Consider the following 19977-nt stretch of genomic DNA (forward strand, 5'->3'; position numbering starts at 1 on the left):
GCTCTGGGTTTGTCATATATGGCCTTTATTATGTTGAGGTACTTTCCTTCTATACCCATTTTATTGAGAGTTTTTATCATAAATGGATGTTGAATCTTGTCAAGTGCTTTCTCTGCATCTGTTGAGATGATCATATGATTTTTATTCTTCATTTTGTTTTTGTAGGGTATCATGTTGATTGATTTGCAGATGTCAAACCATCCTTGCATTCCTGGACTAAATCCCACTTGATCGTGGTGTGTGATCCTTTTAATATATTGTTGTATTCGGTGTGCTAATATTTTTTTGAGGATTTTTTCATCTATGTTCATCAGTGATATTGGCCTGTAATTTTCTTTTTTTGTGTTGTCCTTTTCTGATTTTGGTATCAAGGTAATGTTGGCATCAGAAAATGAGTTAGGAAGCATCCTCTCCTCTTCAATATTTTGGAAGAGTTTGAAAAGGAAAGGTATTAAATCTTCTTTGAATGTTTGGTAGAATTCACCAGAGAATCCTTCTCGTCCTAGACTTTAGCTTTTTGGGAGGTATTTGATTACTGTTTCAATCTTGTGGAGACTTTTCTTGGGTCCAGGGTTTAACTTTGGGCAAACAGGATAAAAGTTTAGTTTTATACTAAATATCATCTTTATATTACCTCTTAATTATTCTTTCATAATACTTAAAGAGCAGATCTAGAGTGTCAGCCTCAGGTGCCCATGTGGGGCAGATAACGAATGTGTGTGCCTGTGGACTATGGCTCTTCATGGTGGCCTCTATTGGGATCATCTTTGAAAGGCCCTGGGACTCTCTGGAGGAAGAACTCTCTCACTCTCTCTTTACCTTTCTTTCTAGCCTCAAGTGAGCCAATCCAAGTCTGCATGAGCATCTGTCTGACATTGCAGCTTCACACAACTGGAGTTTGTCCTCCCTTCTCCTTGACCTTCTATTCCTTCTTTTCTTTACCCATTCCTTCTTCTTCTCTTTTCTTTTTACTCATCTATTATTCATATTTAATTTACCCACAGCACTTTCCCCTGTTTTCCACCCAAACCATTTTTTCCTTAAAGGATTCCTGGTCGATTGTGTGCCTTGGGAGAGGATGACAGCATTTAGACATGAGGGTGACCCGTACATTGGCACAGTTATTATCGGCCATCTTTATAAATTGTGGAGAGACATAAGGTATCACTTTCTAAAAGGCCTTGGGTGAAATATTAAACTTACAGTAGACATGATATAAGTGGTATGACACAAGCACATATGGATGTCATATATTTCACATCACTTTATTGGAGACTCTTGCAGTGATCACCTTTAAAAGGTAGTGATTCCCTTTAAAACTTAGGATTTAAAATATCTTTAGGGAACATTCTAATAGCAAATGTTACTAGGAAGGGAAGAGAGAAGACTGTCTTATAAATAAATTGGTTTGTCACTCAGAATTTTCTTCCCTCTTCTCAGAGGTCTACTTGTCTTTGATGATATTGTTCAAAGATTAGACAAACAAGGGACTTAGGACTTTATGGTAATGTGTATAAACCACTTTGAAATCCAAGGGTGGAAAAGAGGGGACACATAGAAATACCAGTAGTATCTTTCTGTGAAGGGATCTTTCTGGAAGTAATATAACAAACAAATATATTTTGCTTAATTTTTTAAGTATTTTATATTTAGATTATTGCTTATTTTATATTTAACTATATGTCTGTCCTTGTTGCCCCTCAGGAAGTTTCTGACATGAAGTCTGAGGGACAGGCAACTGTAATTCAGCAACTGGAACAGACCATTGAGGATCTGAGGACCAAAATCGCTGAACTAGAGAAGCAGTACCCTGCTGTGGACATGGAGATGACCAGTGGCCATCATGGGATGCAGAATGGAGTGGTACCCTCAGAAGATGTGTGTCTTGAAGCTCTCAGGTTAGGAGAAAAGGATGTACGGCATCAAAGGATTTTACAGGCAAAGTCAATCCAGACGTCTCCGACAGAAGAGGGTGGGGTACCGACACTGCCTTCTGTTAATGCACTGCCAGAGTGTCCCCCATGCCCACCTGGGGCTGAACGTGGAGACTCAGCTGTGCCATCCTCTCCTTCTGGACCTCAGACAAAATTCTGTTCAGAGATTTCTTTGATTGTGTCTCCAAGGCGAATATCGGTACAGCTTGACACACATCAGTCCATCCAGCCTTCACCACCTCCATCCCTTCCGTGTTCTGACGGTCAAGGAAAGGCTGGGTCACAGCCTTCCCCTCCTTCTCTTCATGCTGAGTTTGAAACCAGCCATGAACACTATGTTTCCTCCTTCTCTGAAAACAGCTGTAACATCCCACCCTCACCACCTCTGCCTTGCACAGAGTCCTCCACCTCCATGCCTGGTCTGGGCATGGTGGCTCCCCCGCCTCCCCCTCTCCCTGGCCCAACAGGGCCTGCTCTGCCCAGTACAGCAATCCCCTCACCTCCTCCTCTGCCTGGTACAGAAATGCTGCCACACCCTCCCCCACCTTTGCCTGGTGAGGGAATACCTCCTCCCCCTCCTCTTCCCAGAGTGGGGATACCATCTCCCCCTCCTCTTCCCGGTGTGGGGATACCCCCTCCTCCTCCTCTTCCTAGTGTGGGGATACCTCCACCCCCTCCTCTGCCCGGTGTGGGGATACCCCCTCCCCCTCCTCTTCCCGGTGTGGGGATACCTCCACCCCCTCCTCTGCCCAGTGTGGGGATACCCCCGCCCCCTCCTCTTCCTAGTGTGGGGATACCCCCTCCCCCTCCTCTTCCCGGTGTGGGGATACCCCCTCCCCCTCCTCTTCCCGGTGTGGGGATACCTCCACCCCCTCCTCTGCCCGGTGTGGGGATACCCCCTCCCCCTCCTCTTCCCGGTGTGGGGATACCCCCTCCCCCACCTCTTCCCGGTGAGGGGATACCCCCTCCCCCTCCTCTGCCCGGTGAGGGGATACCTCCTCCCCCTCCTCTTCCCGGTGTGGAGATACCCCCTCCCCCTCCTCTTCCCGGTGTGGGGATACCGCCTCCCCCTCCTCTTCCCAGTGTGGGAATACCTCTTCCCCCTCCTCTGCCCAGTGAGGGAATACCTCCTCCCCCTCCTCTTCCCGGTGTGGGAATACCTTCTCTCCCTCCCCTTCCTGGTATGGGGATACCCCCTCCCCCTCCTCTTCCCGCTGTGGGAATACCTCCTCCCCCTCCTCTTCCCGCTGTGGGAATACCTCCTCCCCCTCCTCTTCCCAGTGTGGGAATACCCCCTCCCGCTCCTGGTGTGGGAATACCTCCTCCCCCTCCTCTTCCCGCTGTGGGAATACCTCCTCCCCTTCCTTTGCCAGGAGCTGGGATTCCCCCACCTCCTCCTCTGCCAGGTATGGGGATTCCACCTGCTCCAGCTCCCCCTCCCCCTCCTGGAACAGGCATCCCCCTACCCCCACCACCACCCCTGCTTCCCGGATCAGGCCCTCCACTCCCCCTACAAGCTGGGGGCAGCACTTTATCAACACCACAAGTGTGCGGATTTCTTCCTCCTCCGTTGCCAACTGGCTTGTTTGGACTAGGGATGAACCAGGACAGAGGGAGTAGGAAGCAGCCCATAGAGCCTTGTCGGCCCATGAAGCCTCTGTATTGGACGAGAATTCAGCTCCACAGTAAAAGGTAACAGGAACGAGAGCTCGTCTTTGCACAGGTGGTCAATGCGAGTGAAGCGTTTTCTATTAAAACTCTTGGGAAAATTACAACTGAATGTATTTTTAAGTATTGCTCTAAAACTGTAGATTTTTACATCAATATTTAGTGAAGCAATATTGAAGCAATGTGTTATTTAAAATTTTAGACTTTTCTCCAGAAGTATCAAAGAGATAAAACAAATGACATATGTATGAATGTAGATGTACAGATATCTGTCTGTATAGTTATCGATCCATCTTTTAAAGATAGAGGAGTGTATTTTTCTTAGCGTACATGCTCTGTTGCCTCTTACAGAACCTCACTCTGACAAATAGCTTATAAATGTAAACCAAATCCTTAGACAAACTGACACCTGAGAATGTTTTTTGAATCCTTAGGGAGGCACCATCTTGTTTTGTGCTTCCATTTTGTTTGCAGTGGTCTTTCTAGAAAGTGCTACACAAAAATACATGCATACACCCGCCGTGTGTGAAACAATTTAGTTTTGAGAATTTCATGGCACTTCCATAGAGGATTGGTGACACAGCCTGAAGTCGTAAAATCATAGTTGGAATGATATTTATAAAAGGACACCTCCCTCTGGCTAAGCTGGTGGGCTATCACTTGTCCATGAAGAGTCCATAGCCTACGTCCCCTGATCCTGGGGACGGTGCTGTGATAACGTGGCTGTGGAATGTGCCACTGGGAGAAAAAACACACACCAAAACTTCACTGGCCTTCCTCATTCTAACTTTTCATGGTTCCTTGAATTTTTTTGTGTGAGGTGGCGTGCACTGAGGAAAATAGGATATCTACCAGGCTCATTCTCATTTCTTATATTAATTTTTTCTTTACTGAATCACATTGAGGGGAAGAATCGATCTATTTTGACTACTTCTAACTTTGCAGCTCACTCTCTGTATAGTTGCCATGTCCCTTATATATGCTGGTGCATCGCTTCAAATCGTGCCCCACACTCTTTTTATCCACATAAATAGTATGAAGTTCTTTTGTTGATCTTTTCCTTTTTAAAAAAATTTTTATGGATCTGCCCTTTTCAGGTGGTATTATATGAATCTGCAGTCACTGAGAAGTCAGATAACAGTGGATGATGGGAAGTGGTAGGGAGATGGCGGAGGCTGTCTTGGATCATGAAATGATTTCTTTCTTAACCCATGAATAATCTGCAATGAGTCAAGTTGGGGTTGTGAGATATCAAACATTTCCTGCCTGTATAGTATGTACTGAGAGAGGTTTTCCTTTTTTGTTTTTATACAGTGACTTGATAACTGAGAATTCCTGGAAATTATTATTGCTAGGCAAAGGTTTCATTCTATATCGATGGTGTTTTAACTTTCTCATCAAGGTGATAAAACAATTGCTGGTCTTAAAGAAAAAGAATTTTCTTTGGTCCTTTTTCTTCAGTTGAATTTCTCCCTCCTTTTTCCATCCCGTCCCCCTGTTTGCCTCCTCCCTCCCTCTCTCCCAGGCCTCCTCCTTTCCTTCCTTCCTGACTTCTTCTCATCCATTTTCCCTCTATTGCCTCTTTCCTTCCCTTCTTCCTTTCTGTTTATACCCACCACGAGATCTGGTAGTTCAGAGTGATGGCTCTTTCATTGGTCTTTTGCTTACCTTTAGAGACTCCAGTATTTCACTTATTTGGGAAAAAATTGAAGAGCCATCCATAGATTGTCATGAATTTGAAGAATTATTTTCTAAAACTGCTGTAAAGGAGAGGAAGAAACCTATTTCTGACACCATCACAAAGACCAGGGCCAAACAAGTGAGTACTCCTGTGTTTTCTGAAATTGATAGTGTTTCAGGTGTAAGTGTGAACTTGCATTAGAAAGAAGCTTTGAGATCGTTTTCTGGGCTGTGTAAGCTCCACAGTCCTTTAGCAGATAGCAGAGGTTAGAATTTTAGAATGTGTGGTTAACTAAGACTATCCCAAGTAGAACAACAAATAATCATCTCCATGAAGGGATCAGGTCCTGGCTATTTTATTTGTAGCCTCATGATACATGTTTCCAAAATTTCAGCAATTGCTTGTTTCCAGAATTAATTGTCTAGAAATATATTGTCACTTGATTGAAATCCATCCGACATGTGCTACTATGGATGGAAAGAGAGGTAAGAGTAGTCAGAGGAAAACAAGCAAGAAGTCCAGTCCTCAGTAACCGATAACGTGTTTGGTATTTTGTTGCGTTACAACTGAAGAGGGTGCTCTGTAGAACCCAGCTAAACAATCACACTGTACTTGACACATGGAAGAAAATCTTGTATCCAGTTCCAACATCTCCATTCTGTGTTAGATACTTTGACCTATCCTGTGACACTTGAGTCATAAAAAGAAAGAATAGTGCATTTGGAGAATAACGTTTACAAGCAACATTTTTCAGCTGATCCACCCAGTGGACTTGATCATGAAATTATATTGTTGTACTTTTCTCAAGGGTGTCATTCAGGAAAGTTTAGTAAACCCCTCAGTAATGAACATAGAAGGTATTGCTGTTGGTGCCCATCCTTCACCCTGAAATGGGGAGTGGCTGCATTTCTTAACTTTTGGTGGTGGTGGGGGGAAGAGTGCATGGAGGCAAGAAGCTCAATCTTTTGGGGTCAGGGAAAGAGAGAGAAATGAGGCCCCAAATCCCCGGTGTTCTCCTGGCTGTCTCCCCAGCTGAGTGGCGGCTAATGGGGTGATTCCTGGAGTTTTTGCTTCTGACCTGGAAGTTGTAGCTAGACATGACCCAAAGTTATTCCCAGTGATATTTATTTCAGAACTGATGACTCCCACCCCGTGGATTCTGCTGTATCCAGCCAGGAAAGAACGGATCTGAATGGGACAGCTGGACCCCTGGAACCTCTAGCTGAGTGGGTGGGCAGGCTCACCCAGGCATTTCTATTAATCTGATAATGATGCAAACCCAAATATTATGCAGTTGAATTTTTCAAAACCATTTATTCACTATAGCTGGTTGCTGGTGACCTTAGGTCAAGGACTATGGTACATTGGACAATACCCGACACATTGTAGGCACTGAATAAATATTTGTTTAACTAATAAACCAGCTGACTGAGGGAGGAGGACTGTATAAAGATCAGAGACTATGCCCAGTAATGATTAAAAACCAGAAAATCACTCGTCTTGTAATAATCAATACTGCCAAGGTGGCAGTGTTAAGGGGAATAGAGATAAACGGAAACTACGTTTTCTCTGGCAAAGGTAAATATTTTAAAGATCTTTTCCATGGTCTATTCGCATACAGCACACTTAGGCTGAGTCATCATATCTCTTCTTGTAGACTATATCAGAGATGGAAAAGCTGTCAGGGCAAGAAATATGGGCAGAGACTACTGACATTGGGGACAGTGAGGCAGCCAGGACTATCACTTGATGAACGGGCAGATGTGACGGGGGGTTGTCCAGGGCCGAAATACTCAGAAAAGCAAACCATGCCCTCCCCACTTCCTGTCACCACTCTTTTCTGTTGAGTGAACACAGATAAGGAAGATGCCTCCTGTGTTGCCCGAGACTGTAGGATTTCATGATTTATTTGACATCGTATTCAGTATTTAGCTTACTCAAATAAGATTTACGTCTAAGTCAGCACAACTTCAAATTCAGCTGGTTGGCATGAGATGGGCTCTTTGCATCTAAACAGCGCATCTGTGTTGAACATCGTCTCAACACAATCACCTCACTCTGTCCTTGAGACATTTCATAAACTGTGGGTAAGAGACTGCCAGTGGTGTGATTTGCACTTATTGATGGTGACGCTACTGTTAACCTTCAGCTTCAAGCAGGGTTTATGGAACAGTCTCCATCACGGCTCCTTAAAAGCTTCTCCAGCACCTCCTTGGCCTGGGTTTTGGTACTGAACTCTGCCTTTCAGCTCTGTTTCTGGAGAGATAAAGTATTTTCTTCTGTGTGGTGGAGAGAGAAAAATCTGTGAAGTGATATATTGCTGAAGAAACCTAGTTTTATTTAACTTCGTTGTATTTGGAAGAAAAATCTGTCCATTCCATCTACTTGGCACATTTCAAATTTTGTTTAAGGAAAATGTATTTTCAGGATGCATGCAAATAGTTCCCCTTTTTATGGGAAATGTATACTGATTGAATGTGCAGACATTTTGGTACCTCATGATTCATTTCCAGTGAAATTAATAGCCTTTAATGCTGTAGCATATGTTTATGGAGGTATTTCAAGCAATTCTTCTTATATACAATGGAAGCTAGAAGTTCTGTTTTTCTTTAAATATTTAAAAATAGCCAAATAATTTTTCTGTGATCTGTCTTCTTCTTGAAAGTAAGACTGTGGTCAAATGCACTGGTATTTAATGAGGTGCGTGTGCTGTTTTTAGTCTTTTGGAAGAGACAGTTTCAGTGTGATAATAGAAGATTCCTTAGCTGGGCACGTTGCTGTTTGGCATGAGGAGAAAGAGGGTTATTTTCTGGACACCTAGACTAGTAGTAATGACGAATATTTTGTATTTCTAAATCCTTTTTCCTCCAAGGAACCTAAGACAAAGCATTTCATATTTTTTTTTCATGTCACATACGTTTAAGTTCCATGATGGCTTGTGGTTTATCCTTCTTTATTTTGAAGTATTAAAACATAAGGAGATAAACTCAGACTATGATTTGACATAGTTCTCCTTAATCAAATGAGTGTGACACTTATTCATCAGAATTAGATATCAGCCTGCTAACTTAACAACAACAACCCCATCTCTTAATGAATCGAGAGGAAAATAGAAAAACCAATCTTGTATGAGGTCCATGTTTAAACATCGACACGTGTACACACTGGCCCATTTTTAAGGAATGCTCTAGAGCCAGTAAACATTTAGCCCAATCTCCTATCTATCCCCAGCCTAATGCAGTGATTATTTATGTTGATAATGATCCTGAGTCACCTTAAGATCTTTCATGTTCAAATAAAGATTAAGTTTAACCCAAGCTTTTGAGCAGGAAAGTGAGAGAATTTACTTTGGAATGATTTTGATAGTAAGAGTTGCCTCAGAAAGAAGTTTCTGGTTAATCCTGTGTCACATGAGATCTTAAAGGAAATATATTTTGGTAGACACAGTAGTAATAGTTGCAGCAGCAGCAATAGTAATAATAATAGTGGTAATTATGACGACCACAATAATAATAACCATGGAAACCACAAGGCATAGTGTGCTTTATTTACCACGTGTCAGTCATTGTTATTAGCACTCTACTTAAATTAACTTATTTTATTTTATTTTTTTTTTATGAGGAAGATTAGCCCTGAGCTAACATCCGATGCCAATCCTCCTCTTTTTGCTGAGGAAGATTGCCCTGGGCTAGCTAACATCCGTGCCCATCTTCCTCTATTTTATATGTGGGATACCTGCCACAGCTTGGCTTGATTAGCGGTGTGTAGGTACGCACCCGGGATCCGAACCTGCAAACCCCGGGCCACCGAAGTGGAGCGCGTGAACTTAACCACTACGTCACTGGGCCAGCCCAACTTATTTAATCCTTGTAATCCTATGAGGTAGACATCATTATCCCTAGTGTATAGTACAGAAAACTGAGGTGTAGAGGGATTAAATAACGTTCCTGGGCTCGTAAGGGGCACAGCTCGGTTCAAACTCCAGCTGTCTGGCTGTGCTCTTAATCATTAAGTCATAGGTGTGGATGTGAAATCTTTTATATGAGTGTGAGTATAGTATGTTATTTGTATGGAGACCGGAATAGATACTTATTAAAAAGAATTTGAGTTTGTATTGATTTTCATATATGCTTAATATTTAAATGACTGTAGTTACACTTTTGAAATTGTATGTGGAGATACTTTTAAAGCCTTTCCGTATTCGAGCAGATTTTGACAATTACATGAACTATGATGCCACCAAACGTGACATTTGCCCAGTTAAATAAAAGTTTATCTGAGTGACGTGAGCTGTAGACACATAAGCTTCTGTAAGCAGTAAAAATGAGGGCCATTTGTGTACATGGCATATAAACGGATGATGGGAGGCCTTTAGCCACCGTGGGTAAACCTCCCCATATGTCAAGTGGTGACATTTTTGTTTCACTCTGTGGCACAAAAAGGAACCATCTCTGTAAAACATGCTTAATTTTACATATCAAGTAATGTCTTCATCATCCTTAAAAGGTCTGTAGAGGACCATGCTACCCACAATGTAAGTGTGTACACAGAAGTTAATGAGAGTGAATAAGAAGAACCTGTGTTGCTCTTTAAATACATAGCTGACATTTGTATAACCATTTTGCAACACAAATGAATCTCTTCCTGGGTTTTTTCTGTTCTGTTTATCAGATTAAAATGCTCTGCCCAAAGAATGGAGGAGAAAAATGATTCATGCTAGTTAAATATTTGTTGGGCTTCAGCCTCTGGAAATATGATTAGAAAAATAGATAGTTAAATCTGCTACTTATTAGATTTGTTAGAATTCGCATTGTGTACAGATGTAAATCTTAAGGAATTAGACTTTTAGTGTTCTGTTCAATTTTTGTGTTTGCTGACCTAATCTCTAAAAAGGCTTTTTTGTGTGTTGTAAAAATTCATAACAACAGTGGGAAAAGCAGCATTCATTATTCGAATGTTTGTATACGGGGGTGTATCCTGTAACACCTCTACATAGTCTTACGTGAAATAGTAATTAAAAGAATTAATTAAAATTAAAAGAATTCTTCCTACTATGTTGGGGCATTGGGAAAACGTTTGTGCTATAAGTCAGATATTGTCTGCTGCTGTAATATAGATTGGTGTGAAAAGGAAAAAGGGGTATATATTTTATCTGTGACTCTCTGCTTTACTTTTATTTATTGCAAATATTTATTTTTAGATTAAAAAAAGTGTTTTATCATAATTAGTATTTCAGTGTTCGCAGGGTGATAGCCTGAATGATAATCTGAGTAGTAGAAGTCTAGTTTTTTGTATCAGTGTTAAGTTTTCCAGTTGTAGCTGGCAAGGGTGTGTTTTGGTTGATTTGGACAATTATGTTTGTCTTTTAGACTAAAGACCTAAAATAATGTCTGAAACACCAAATATCTTATAATAAGACAATTTAGATTTGTTTTGGGGATACATGATAAACATTTGGTACTTTGTAACTTTTAACATAACACCTGTTTTTAATAGAATACATTCCTATTGCAAGCCTTAATATTTACATAGAAAACCACATCAAAATACAAAGCTATAATTAGACAAACATAGGTTTTGTGGAGTCTGGATTTGTTTTAGTTGTTGAAAGATTTATTATTTTTTTGAAGATACTATTCCTATAACTATTTCTAGAGCATACCCAATCAATTCAAAGAATGCAACAATAATAACCTCTATTTTTAAATGTTCTTTCAGCCAAAAAATTGTTTTTATACTTCTAAGTAGATAGCTTAAAAAAAAAAAAAACTAATGGCATGAAAAAAGGAAATATAATTAGGCTAATGATCCTTGACCTTGCTAGATTATATATTAGGAAAATTATATTTGATTAATTGCACGTTGGAATTGTGCAAAATTTAATCATGATGCTGAAGGTTAATTCTTTTGGACTTTATATTCATATACTATGATGATGTTAAGATTCTGTTGAACTAGATATTTAAGAAAGGGGTATTGGTTTTTAATGGCTGGGATGTTCTGTTTATCGTGAGCCATAGCCATTGAAGAAAGGGTTGTTTGGAATATTCATTTAAGATTCATTACCTTATGATTATCTGTGAAAACTAAAATTCATCCTTGCAAAAGTAAGGAAAGACTTTTGGTCATTTACAGAATCTCTCTATTTGGAACAAATGATGGGAGCGTGTTTTCTCAATACTGCTAATATGGAGTGGGGCAGCTACTGTCGAGAGCCCTGGAACACTAAAGAGAAGAGAGGGAGCGTCAATCACTTTCAGTGTTGCATCTCTTTCTTGATCTAATGGGAGCAGAGTTTATCCATTTCAGTAGAGAGAACAGCAAAGAAAATAAGGAGAGTGCAGAGGTTCTCTGGAGGGCTAATTTATTACAGAACAACCCATGAGAGACAGTATTAGCTAATTCTGTCACAGCAAGTGATGTGCGTGGTCAGGAGTTAAATAGAGCCTGTTGGCTGGACTTAGGGTGAGACTGTGTGGACGAGATGAGACTAGACATGGGCCTTGAAGAACTGATTTCATTTAGATATATAGGGAGGATTAAGGGATGAATTTTGAAAATAGCACCATGAGCAAAGATTTTCTTGCATCTTACTTCAAACCATAGTAAATCAGTCAGTATTGTAGCTGGCTTCCCTGTGTGTGGGAAGCTCCTGTCTGAGAGTTTCAGGAATGTGAATGTAGGTTGTTGATCTTCATTTTCCTTAGCTGAATGTGTTTCCTTCCCATCCTCTTAGCAAAAGTCTTTAGGTTTGTCTTATTAGACATAAGAGTGAGAATTGAATTTAGATAAATTAGACTTGAGGTTGATTTTTATGTCTTGGTATTACGTAGTGGAATGTATGTTTCTTTACCATGGACAGCAACAGGATTTTGGATTATCCCAGAGCAAAGGAGAATTTTATTCCTTATTTGACTTACATAGTTACAACTATGATAGCACCTACCTTTTGCTCTGGGAAGTGATGCTGCTGACACTAATCTGATTGCCCACAGTGTCCCTCAGTGTCACCTAAGATGAAAAATGGTTCTGATTATTTGAGGACACACATTTAAGGCTTAGAAGAAAAATTAATGTTCTTATTTATGTCTCTAGTTTCTTTTAATTTAAAACTTTTTTATTAAAACAAAATATAAATTTGTTTCTTTTTCAAAACTATGTTCATAATGAAGATTTCTAACATTTCTACTTATTTTTTGTTAAATGTTAATATATGAGTTTTTAAAATTACTAAATTTGTAACTTGAAACTCTATCTGAAATATAACTTTAAAAAGTTGTTTGGAGGTGGGCCTTCTAGAGTGACAGAGCAAGCAGCTTGGCAAGCCTCTTCCCAGCAAAACAACAATTTAACTGGTGGAAATTATAACAAGGTCTTTGGAAATTGTCCTAAGGGTATACAGGAAATGGTGAAACAATCCTTGAAGAAAATCTACCAAAACTCAGTAAGAACAGTGAAAGTCTATGGCATTTGAGCCATGATCCACTCTATTACCAAGTATTATGGAAGCTCTACGCTAGGCATGTGCAGCCAAGAAGACAGGGGTCTCTCTCCCCACAGGTCTGTCTATGGCTGTGGTTTTACCTTAGGAGAGGCAGGATGCTGGCATTTCTAATTTCCTAAGTCTCCTGTTGCAGAAGCTCTATTCCAGGCAACCATGGAGAACCAAGGAAAGAGACAGCTGAGAAGGGCCCTCCAGGGATCCTAGTCAGCTCTAGAAGTCAGGAAGGCAGCACACTGTGCACACTGCACGTTGCACCCACTCAGGAGCAATCAGAGCAAGATATGGAGTACCATGAAGTGAGTCCCCAAACCTGATACAGACTTCACTGGTGCAAGAGTCTTAAACACACCTTTGTCCAAACGTTGACTGAACAACAAACTGCTTTGGCCCAGGGGCGACTCCTAAGCCAGGCTTAAAAATAATATCAGCATTCCTGGAAGTCTGGAAGTTGTGTGCATGACCAAGGCTGCACCCTTTTAGGGGCAATTCGAGAAAATCCAAGTTAATAGTGTCTGGCTGAATGTGGGGAAAAAAATTCTGTAAACTCCCTCCAAGGCATGCCCCCCACCTCACACACAAAATGGTTAAGGGTAAAGCTCTGAGTGGTTAAAGGGACTGATACACAGTCTTTGACCAATAAATGGCGCATGCCCACCCAGGGGGACTCCCAGGTAACCAAGCTAAAAGATAAAATCATGAAGGAAGAATGCATCTGGAAGGAAGGAAGGAAGGAACATCTGATTGCACACTGCAGCAGAAATAGACTTCACTGAACTAGTCTAGCCAAGTCACTAAACAAACAGATAAGCAAACAACAAAAGCAATATGCTCTGGGGCTGGGGAGGGGGAGTCTCTGATGTGTCCAGTTTTCAACAACAATATATACGAGACACAGAGAAACAAAAAAGTGTGACTCATATACAGGAGAGCAAAAAAACAGGGAACAGAAACATTACTCAAAGGGGCCCAGATGTTGTACTTAACAGACATAGACTTCAAAGCACTCATTCTAAATATCTCCAAATTAAAGAAAACTCTTTCTAAGAAATAAAGGAAGATGTGATGACGATGTCTCATCAAATTGAGAATATCAGTAAAGAGAGAAATTATAAAAAAATTCTGGAGTTGGAAAGTACAATAAAGTACAAAATGAAAAAAATCACTAGGTGGTTTAACATTGATTTGTGGTGGCAGAAAAAACAATCAGTTAACTTGAAGATAAATCAATAGAGACTATGTAATCTGAATAACAGAGAGAAAAAAGAAAGAAAAAAGTGTCAGAACCTCAGAAAAACGTGGGATACCATGTACATGAAATGTACATGAAATGTATCAGGAGAGGAGAGAGAAAAAGGTGCAGAAAATATTTGAAGTTATAATGGCTGAAAACTTCCCAAATTTGATGAAAAGCATTAATATTCATGTCGAAGTTCAGTGAAATTCAAGTAGGCAGATACAAAGAGATCCACACTTTGTTACATATTAGTCAAAATGTTGAAAGCCAAAGATAAAAGAAAAAATCTTGGAAGCAGTAAGAGAAAAACAACTCATCACACACAAGGAAACCCTAATAATATCAACAGCAGACTTATCAGAATTAAAGGAGGCCAGAAGGGATGACATATTCAAATGCTGAATATGAAAGGGATCAACCAAGAATCTTATATTTAGCAAAATAATTTTTCATATATGAAGGTGAAAGAAAGACATTCTCAGATAAACTAAAACTGAGAAAATTTGTTGCTTATAGACCTGGCTTTCAAGAAATACTAAAGGGAGTTCTTTAGGCCAAAAGTAATGACACCAGACAGTAATTTGAAATCACGTGTGCACAAGAAAAGAGGACTGGTAAACATGATTTTTATCTACACAAAAGATAACATAACTGCATATTTCTTCTTTATTCTTTTGACTGACTTTAAAAACAACTGCATAAAACAATGTGTATATTGTTGAGCTTATGACATACAGAAATGTAATACATTTGAGAATAATGGCACAGAGGAGACTGGTAGAAACAAAGCTGTATTAGAGTAAGGAAATGACACCATATAGTAGTTCAAATCTACAGGAAGAAATGAAGAGAGAAATAAAGGGTAAATAAGAAGATTGATATAACAAACTATATAAATATAGATTTCTCTCCTTTCCTCTGTCAACTTCTTTGAAAGACATGAGATTATATAAATTAATCATTATAAGAGTTTGTACCATATATATATGTATGTGTGTGTATATATATATATACATCTCACACACACAGTATATATAACAGAATAGCACAAAAAGGTGGCAGGTTTTGCTATAGAGGAATAAAGTTTCCATGTTTCTGGAATTGTCAGTATAAATCTGAAGTAGATTCTGGTAAATGAAGATATATATTGTAAGCCCTAGAGCAATCAGTAAGAAAACTCAAGTATAAAATAAAATCACTAACAGAAATGAATATCCACTTAATCCATTTAACATCCATCCAATACAAAAGAAGGCAATAGATGAGGAATAGAGGAACCAAAAAGACATGAGATATACAGAAACAATGAAAAATAGCAGATGTAAATTCAACCATATCTATGAAACATGAATAGATTAAACAATCCATTCAAAAGGTAGATATTGTTAGATTAGATTAAAAAAATCTAAGTAGATATCATATTACAAGAGACACATTTTAGATTCAAAGATGGAAACAGCTTGAAAGTAAAAAGATAAATAACCTTAAACAATCATAAACGAGCTGGTGTAGCTGTGCTAATAACATGCAAAATAGACTTTAAAAAATGCTACTAGAGATAAAGAGGGCCATTCCGTAGTCAGGAAGATACAGCAATTACAAACATATATACACCTGACAACAGTGTCCCAAAATACGTGAAAAAAAAAAACCTGACAGAATTAAAGGGAGAAATCAATATGTAGACACTTCAAGAGCCCACTTACAATAATGGATAGAACAGTTAAGCAGAAGATGAACAAGGAAATAGAAGACTTGAATAACACTATAAATAAACTAGATCTGATAGAACACTATGGAACACTCCACCCAACAGCGGCAGAATACACATACTTCTCAAGCACACGTAGAACGTGCTCTAGGATGGACCACTTCCTAGGCCACAAAACAAGCCTTAAAAAATTTGAGGAGATTGAGGCCTTAATAAATTTAAAATTATCGAAAAGCAAAGTAGGGGGCTGGCCTGGTGGCGCAAGCGGTTAAGTGCGCGCGCTCTGCTGCGGCGGCCCAGGGTTCGCCGGTTTGGATCCCGGGCGCGCACCGATGCACCGCTTGTCAGGCCATGCTGTGGCAGGCATCCCATATAAAGTGGAGGAAGATGGGCATGGATGTTAGCCCAGGGCCAGTCTTCCTCAGCAAAAAAAGAGGAGAATTAGCAGATGTTAGCTCAGGGCCAATCTTCCTCACACAAAAAAAAAATAAATAAATAAAAGCAAAGTATTTGTTTTTCAAAAGTTTATCAAAGTTTTCTGATTACAATGAAATTAAATTTGAAATCAATAACAAGGAAATTTGGGAAATTTGCAGATATGTATATGTTTAACAGTATACTCCTAAATAACAAATGGTTCAGAGAAGAAATCACAAGAAAAATTAGAAAATACTTTGCTCTCATTTTTTCCTTTTTTGCTGGGAAAGGTTTACCCTAAGCTAACATCTGTTACCAATCTCCCTTGTTTTTTTTTTTGAAAATGCTTTTAAATGAATATAAATGAAATCACAACATACTAAAACTTATGGTATGCAACTAAGTCCGTGCCCAGAGAAATTTATAGTTGTAAATACCTATATTAAAGAAGAAAAAAATATCTGAAATCAATAATCTAACCTTTCCACCCAAAGAAACTAAAAACAGAGAAAACTAAACCCAAAGAAAGTAGAAAGAAGGAAATAATAAACACTAGAGTGGAAATAAATGAAATAGAGAATAGAAAAACAATAGAGAAAAATCAGTGAAACCAAAAGTTGGTTCTCTGAGAAGATTAACAGCATTGACAAACTTTTAGCTAGACTGACCAAGTAAACAAGAGAGGAAGATTCAGATTACTAAAATCAGGAATAAAAGAAGGGACATCACAACTGACTTTATAGAAATAAAAAAGGCTAGGGGAGTACTATGAACAATTGTATGACAACACATTCCATGACTTAGATGAAATGGACAAATTCTTGGAAGAAAGAATTAGAAGAAGAAGTAGAAAATCTGAATAGACCTATAGAAAGTAAAGAGTCTTAATTAGCAATAATAATAATAATAAAAACTACCCACAAAGAAAAGCCGAGTCCCAGATGGCTTCACTGATGAATTCTACCAAACATCTAAAGAGAATTACCACTAATTATTCACAAACTCTTCCAAAAAATAGAATAGGAGGGAAACACATCCCATCTCATCCTGTGAGGTCTCCTTGCTATCAAAACCAGACAACTCATCACAAGAAAAGGAGGCTATAGACCAATATCGTTTCTGAATATAGACACAGAAATTCTCACCAAATACTGTCAAGCTGAATCCAGCAACATGCACAAAGGATTATACACCATGGCCAAATGGGATTTATCCTAGGAATGCAAGGTTTCACATATGAAAATCAGTTAATGCGATACACAATAAAATAAAGGACCAAAACCTTATGAACATCTCAATAGATGCAGAACGAGAATTTGACAAAGTCCTATACTCTTTCATGAAAAAAATAGCCAACAAACTGGGAGTAGAAGGGAACTTCCTCACCCTGATAGAGAGCATCTGTAAAAATCTACAGCTCACATCAAAGACTGAATGCTTTTCCCCTAAGGTCAAGAAGTAGACAAAGATGTCTTTCTCACCACTTCTGTTTAACAATATGCTGGAGGTTCTAGTTAGGGCAATTAAGCAAGAGAAAGAAATAAATGGCATCTTGGGCCGGCCCCGTGGCTTAGCGGTTAAGTGCGTGCGCTCCGCTGCTGGCGGCCCGGGTTCGGATCCCGGGTGCGCACCGAGGCACCACTCCTCCAGCCATGCTGAGGCCGCATCCCACATACAGCAACTAGAAGGATGTGCAGCTATGACAGACAACTATGTACTGGGGCTTTGGGGGAAAAATAAATAAATAAAATCTTTAAAAAAAAAAAAAAAGAAATAAATGGCATCTAGATTGGAAGGGAAGAAGTAAAACTATTTCTCTTTGCAATGACATGATCTTGTATATAAAAAAATCCTTAAAAATCTACTAAAAAACTATTAGAACTAATAAAGGAATTCAGTGAGGTTGCATAAGATGTCAATAGGCAAAAATTAATTGTATTTCTAGCCACTAGTAATTAACATTGCGAAAATGTAATTAGGAAAACAGTTCCCTTTACAAAATCATCAGAAAAAATATTTGGGTATAAATTTAACAAAAGAAGTGCAAGACTTATAGTGAAAACTAGAAGACGTTGACGGAAGTTAAGGAAGATCTAAATAAATGGATCAACATGCCACGTTCGTGGATGGGAAGACTTGATATGGTGAAGATGGCGATACTCACCAAACTGTCCTACAGATTCAGCACAATGTCTAACAACATCCCAACTACTCTTTTTTTTCCCCCCAGAAATTGAGAAGCTGATCTTAAAAATTCATATGAAAATGCAAGGGGCCCAGATTAATCAAAATAGTCTAGAAAAAGGATAAAGTTATGAATAGACATATGGTCAATAGAATAGAATTAAGAGTCCAGAAATAAATCCTTCTGTTAAGTTCTATTGAGTTTTGACAGTGGTGCTAAGACTTTTCAAGGGCAAAGGAAAAGTCTTTTGAACAAGTGGTGCTGAGACAACTGGATATCCACATGCAAAAAAGTGAATTTGTAACTCTACCTCATACTGTGAACAAATGTTAACTCAGAATGGATCAGAGACTTAAATATAAGAGCTAAAACTATAAAACTTGGAAGAAAACACAGGAGTAAATCTTCGTGACCTTGGGTTAGGCAGTGGTTTTGCAGATATGACTCTAAAAGCACCTATGACAAAAAAAATAGGTAAGTTAGACAACATCAAGATGAGCAATATTTGTGCTGCAAACAATACTATCAAGAAGATAAAAGACCACCCACAAAATGGGAGAAAGGATTTGCAAATCATATATCTGATTAGGGGTTAATATCCTGAACTTATAATGAACGCTTACAACTCAACAACAGACAATAAAACAGCCTGATAGAAAAATGAGCAAAGAATATGAATAGACATTTTTCAAAAGAAGATATACCACTGGCCAGTAAGTGCATGAAAGGATATTGAACATCATTAGCATTAGGGAAATGGAAATCAAAAGCGCAATGTAACAGACTTCACATGTGCCAGGGTGGCTATTACCAAATGAAAAGACAATAACAAGGGTGATGAGGATGTGGAGAAATTGGAGCTTTTATGCACTGCTTGCAAGAATGAAAAAATGGTGCAGCCACTTGGATTTCAATAAGAATTCCAAGTCTTAATCTACTTATTCATTTATTTACCAGTAAAAATCTATTTTTCATAAGAGAAAGTAAATATTTTTCTGGTAGCTCTAGTTATCTACAGATTAATCATGATGTCAGACTATAATTTTCTGGATAAATAGTATTTTTCAAGCTCAAAAAACCTTTAAGATAAACTCTCCTACCCCCCAAAAATATATTATCAAAAATGTAAGCTCTTTTTAACTTACAGAACAATGTAGTCTTAGAGACAAGAGTCCATTAACCTGTGAAGGAGAAATTTATATCTTTTCTCTTTGCTTTTGATGAAGAGACTAAAGATATATGGACGGTGATTTTTCTCTTTAGGAATATGGGCCCTGGGAACATAACTAAAACTCCTTTAGAAAACCCACTAGCCTTCCAGTGAATGCTCTTGGACGAAGTCGCCAGAATTCCCCAGAGGACAGATTGGCTGTGTTTATGAAGGTTATGTCGGCTGTTGGTTTGACTTTGACCATGAACTGGTTTATTGCCTGTGTCAATGAAAGCTTCAAAGAATTTTTCTTCCCTCAAGTCCTCATGTACGAAAGAGGATTGAAAGCAAAATCTAAATACTTCTGTGTTTTTAACATCCATGCTGAACAGACACATGTGGCAGAGGAGATCTGCATTATTGAACCTAAATTTAAGTGCATAAATTAAAATTGGCCCATACTGGCAGTCTTCAGCTTCCCGCCCCATATGCA

The 19977-nt window shown here is 39.0% G+C and overlaps 1 protein-coding gene across 2 annotated transcripts in view; it reads left to right on the top strand.

Moving 5' to 3' along the window:
* FMN2 (formin 2) overlaps positions 1–19977 on the top strand; it is a 346386-nt gene that overhangs the window by 105359 nt on the left and 221050 nt on the right. For both annotated transcript variants that reach the window (XM_087424460.1, XM_087424461.1), the window contains exons 5-6: positions 1705–3626; positions 5277–5421. In XM_087424460.1, the coding sequence (XP_087280586.1) occupies positions 1705–3626; positions 5277–5421 (2067 nt within the window). The remainder of the gene's footprint in view (positions 1–1704; positions 3627–5276; positions 5422–19977) is intronic.

This window comes from Ceratotherium simum, chromosome 36 (assembly GCF_057802395.1).
Source record: "Ceratotherium simum simum isolate JZ-2026a chromosome 36, ASM5780239v1, whole genome shotgun sequence".
In the NCBI taxonomy this organism is placed as follows: Eukaryota; Metazoa; Chordata; class Mammalia; order Perissodactyla; family Rhinocerotidae; genus Ceratotherium; species Ceratotherium simum.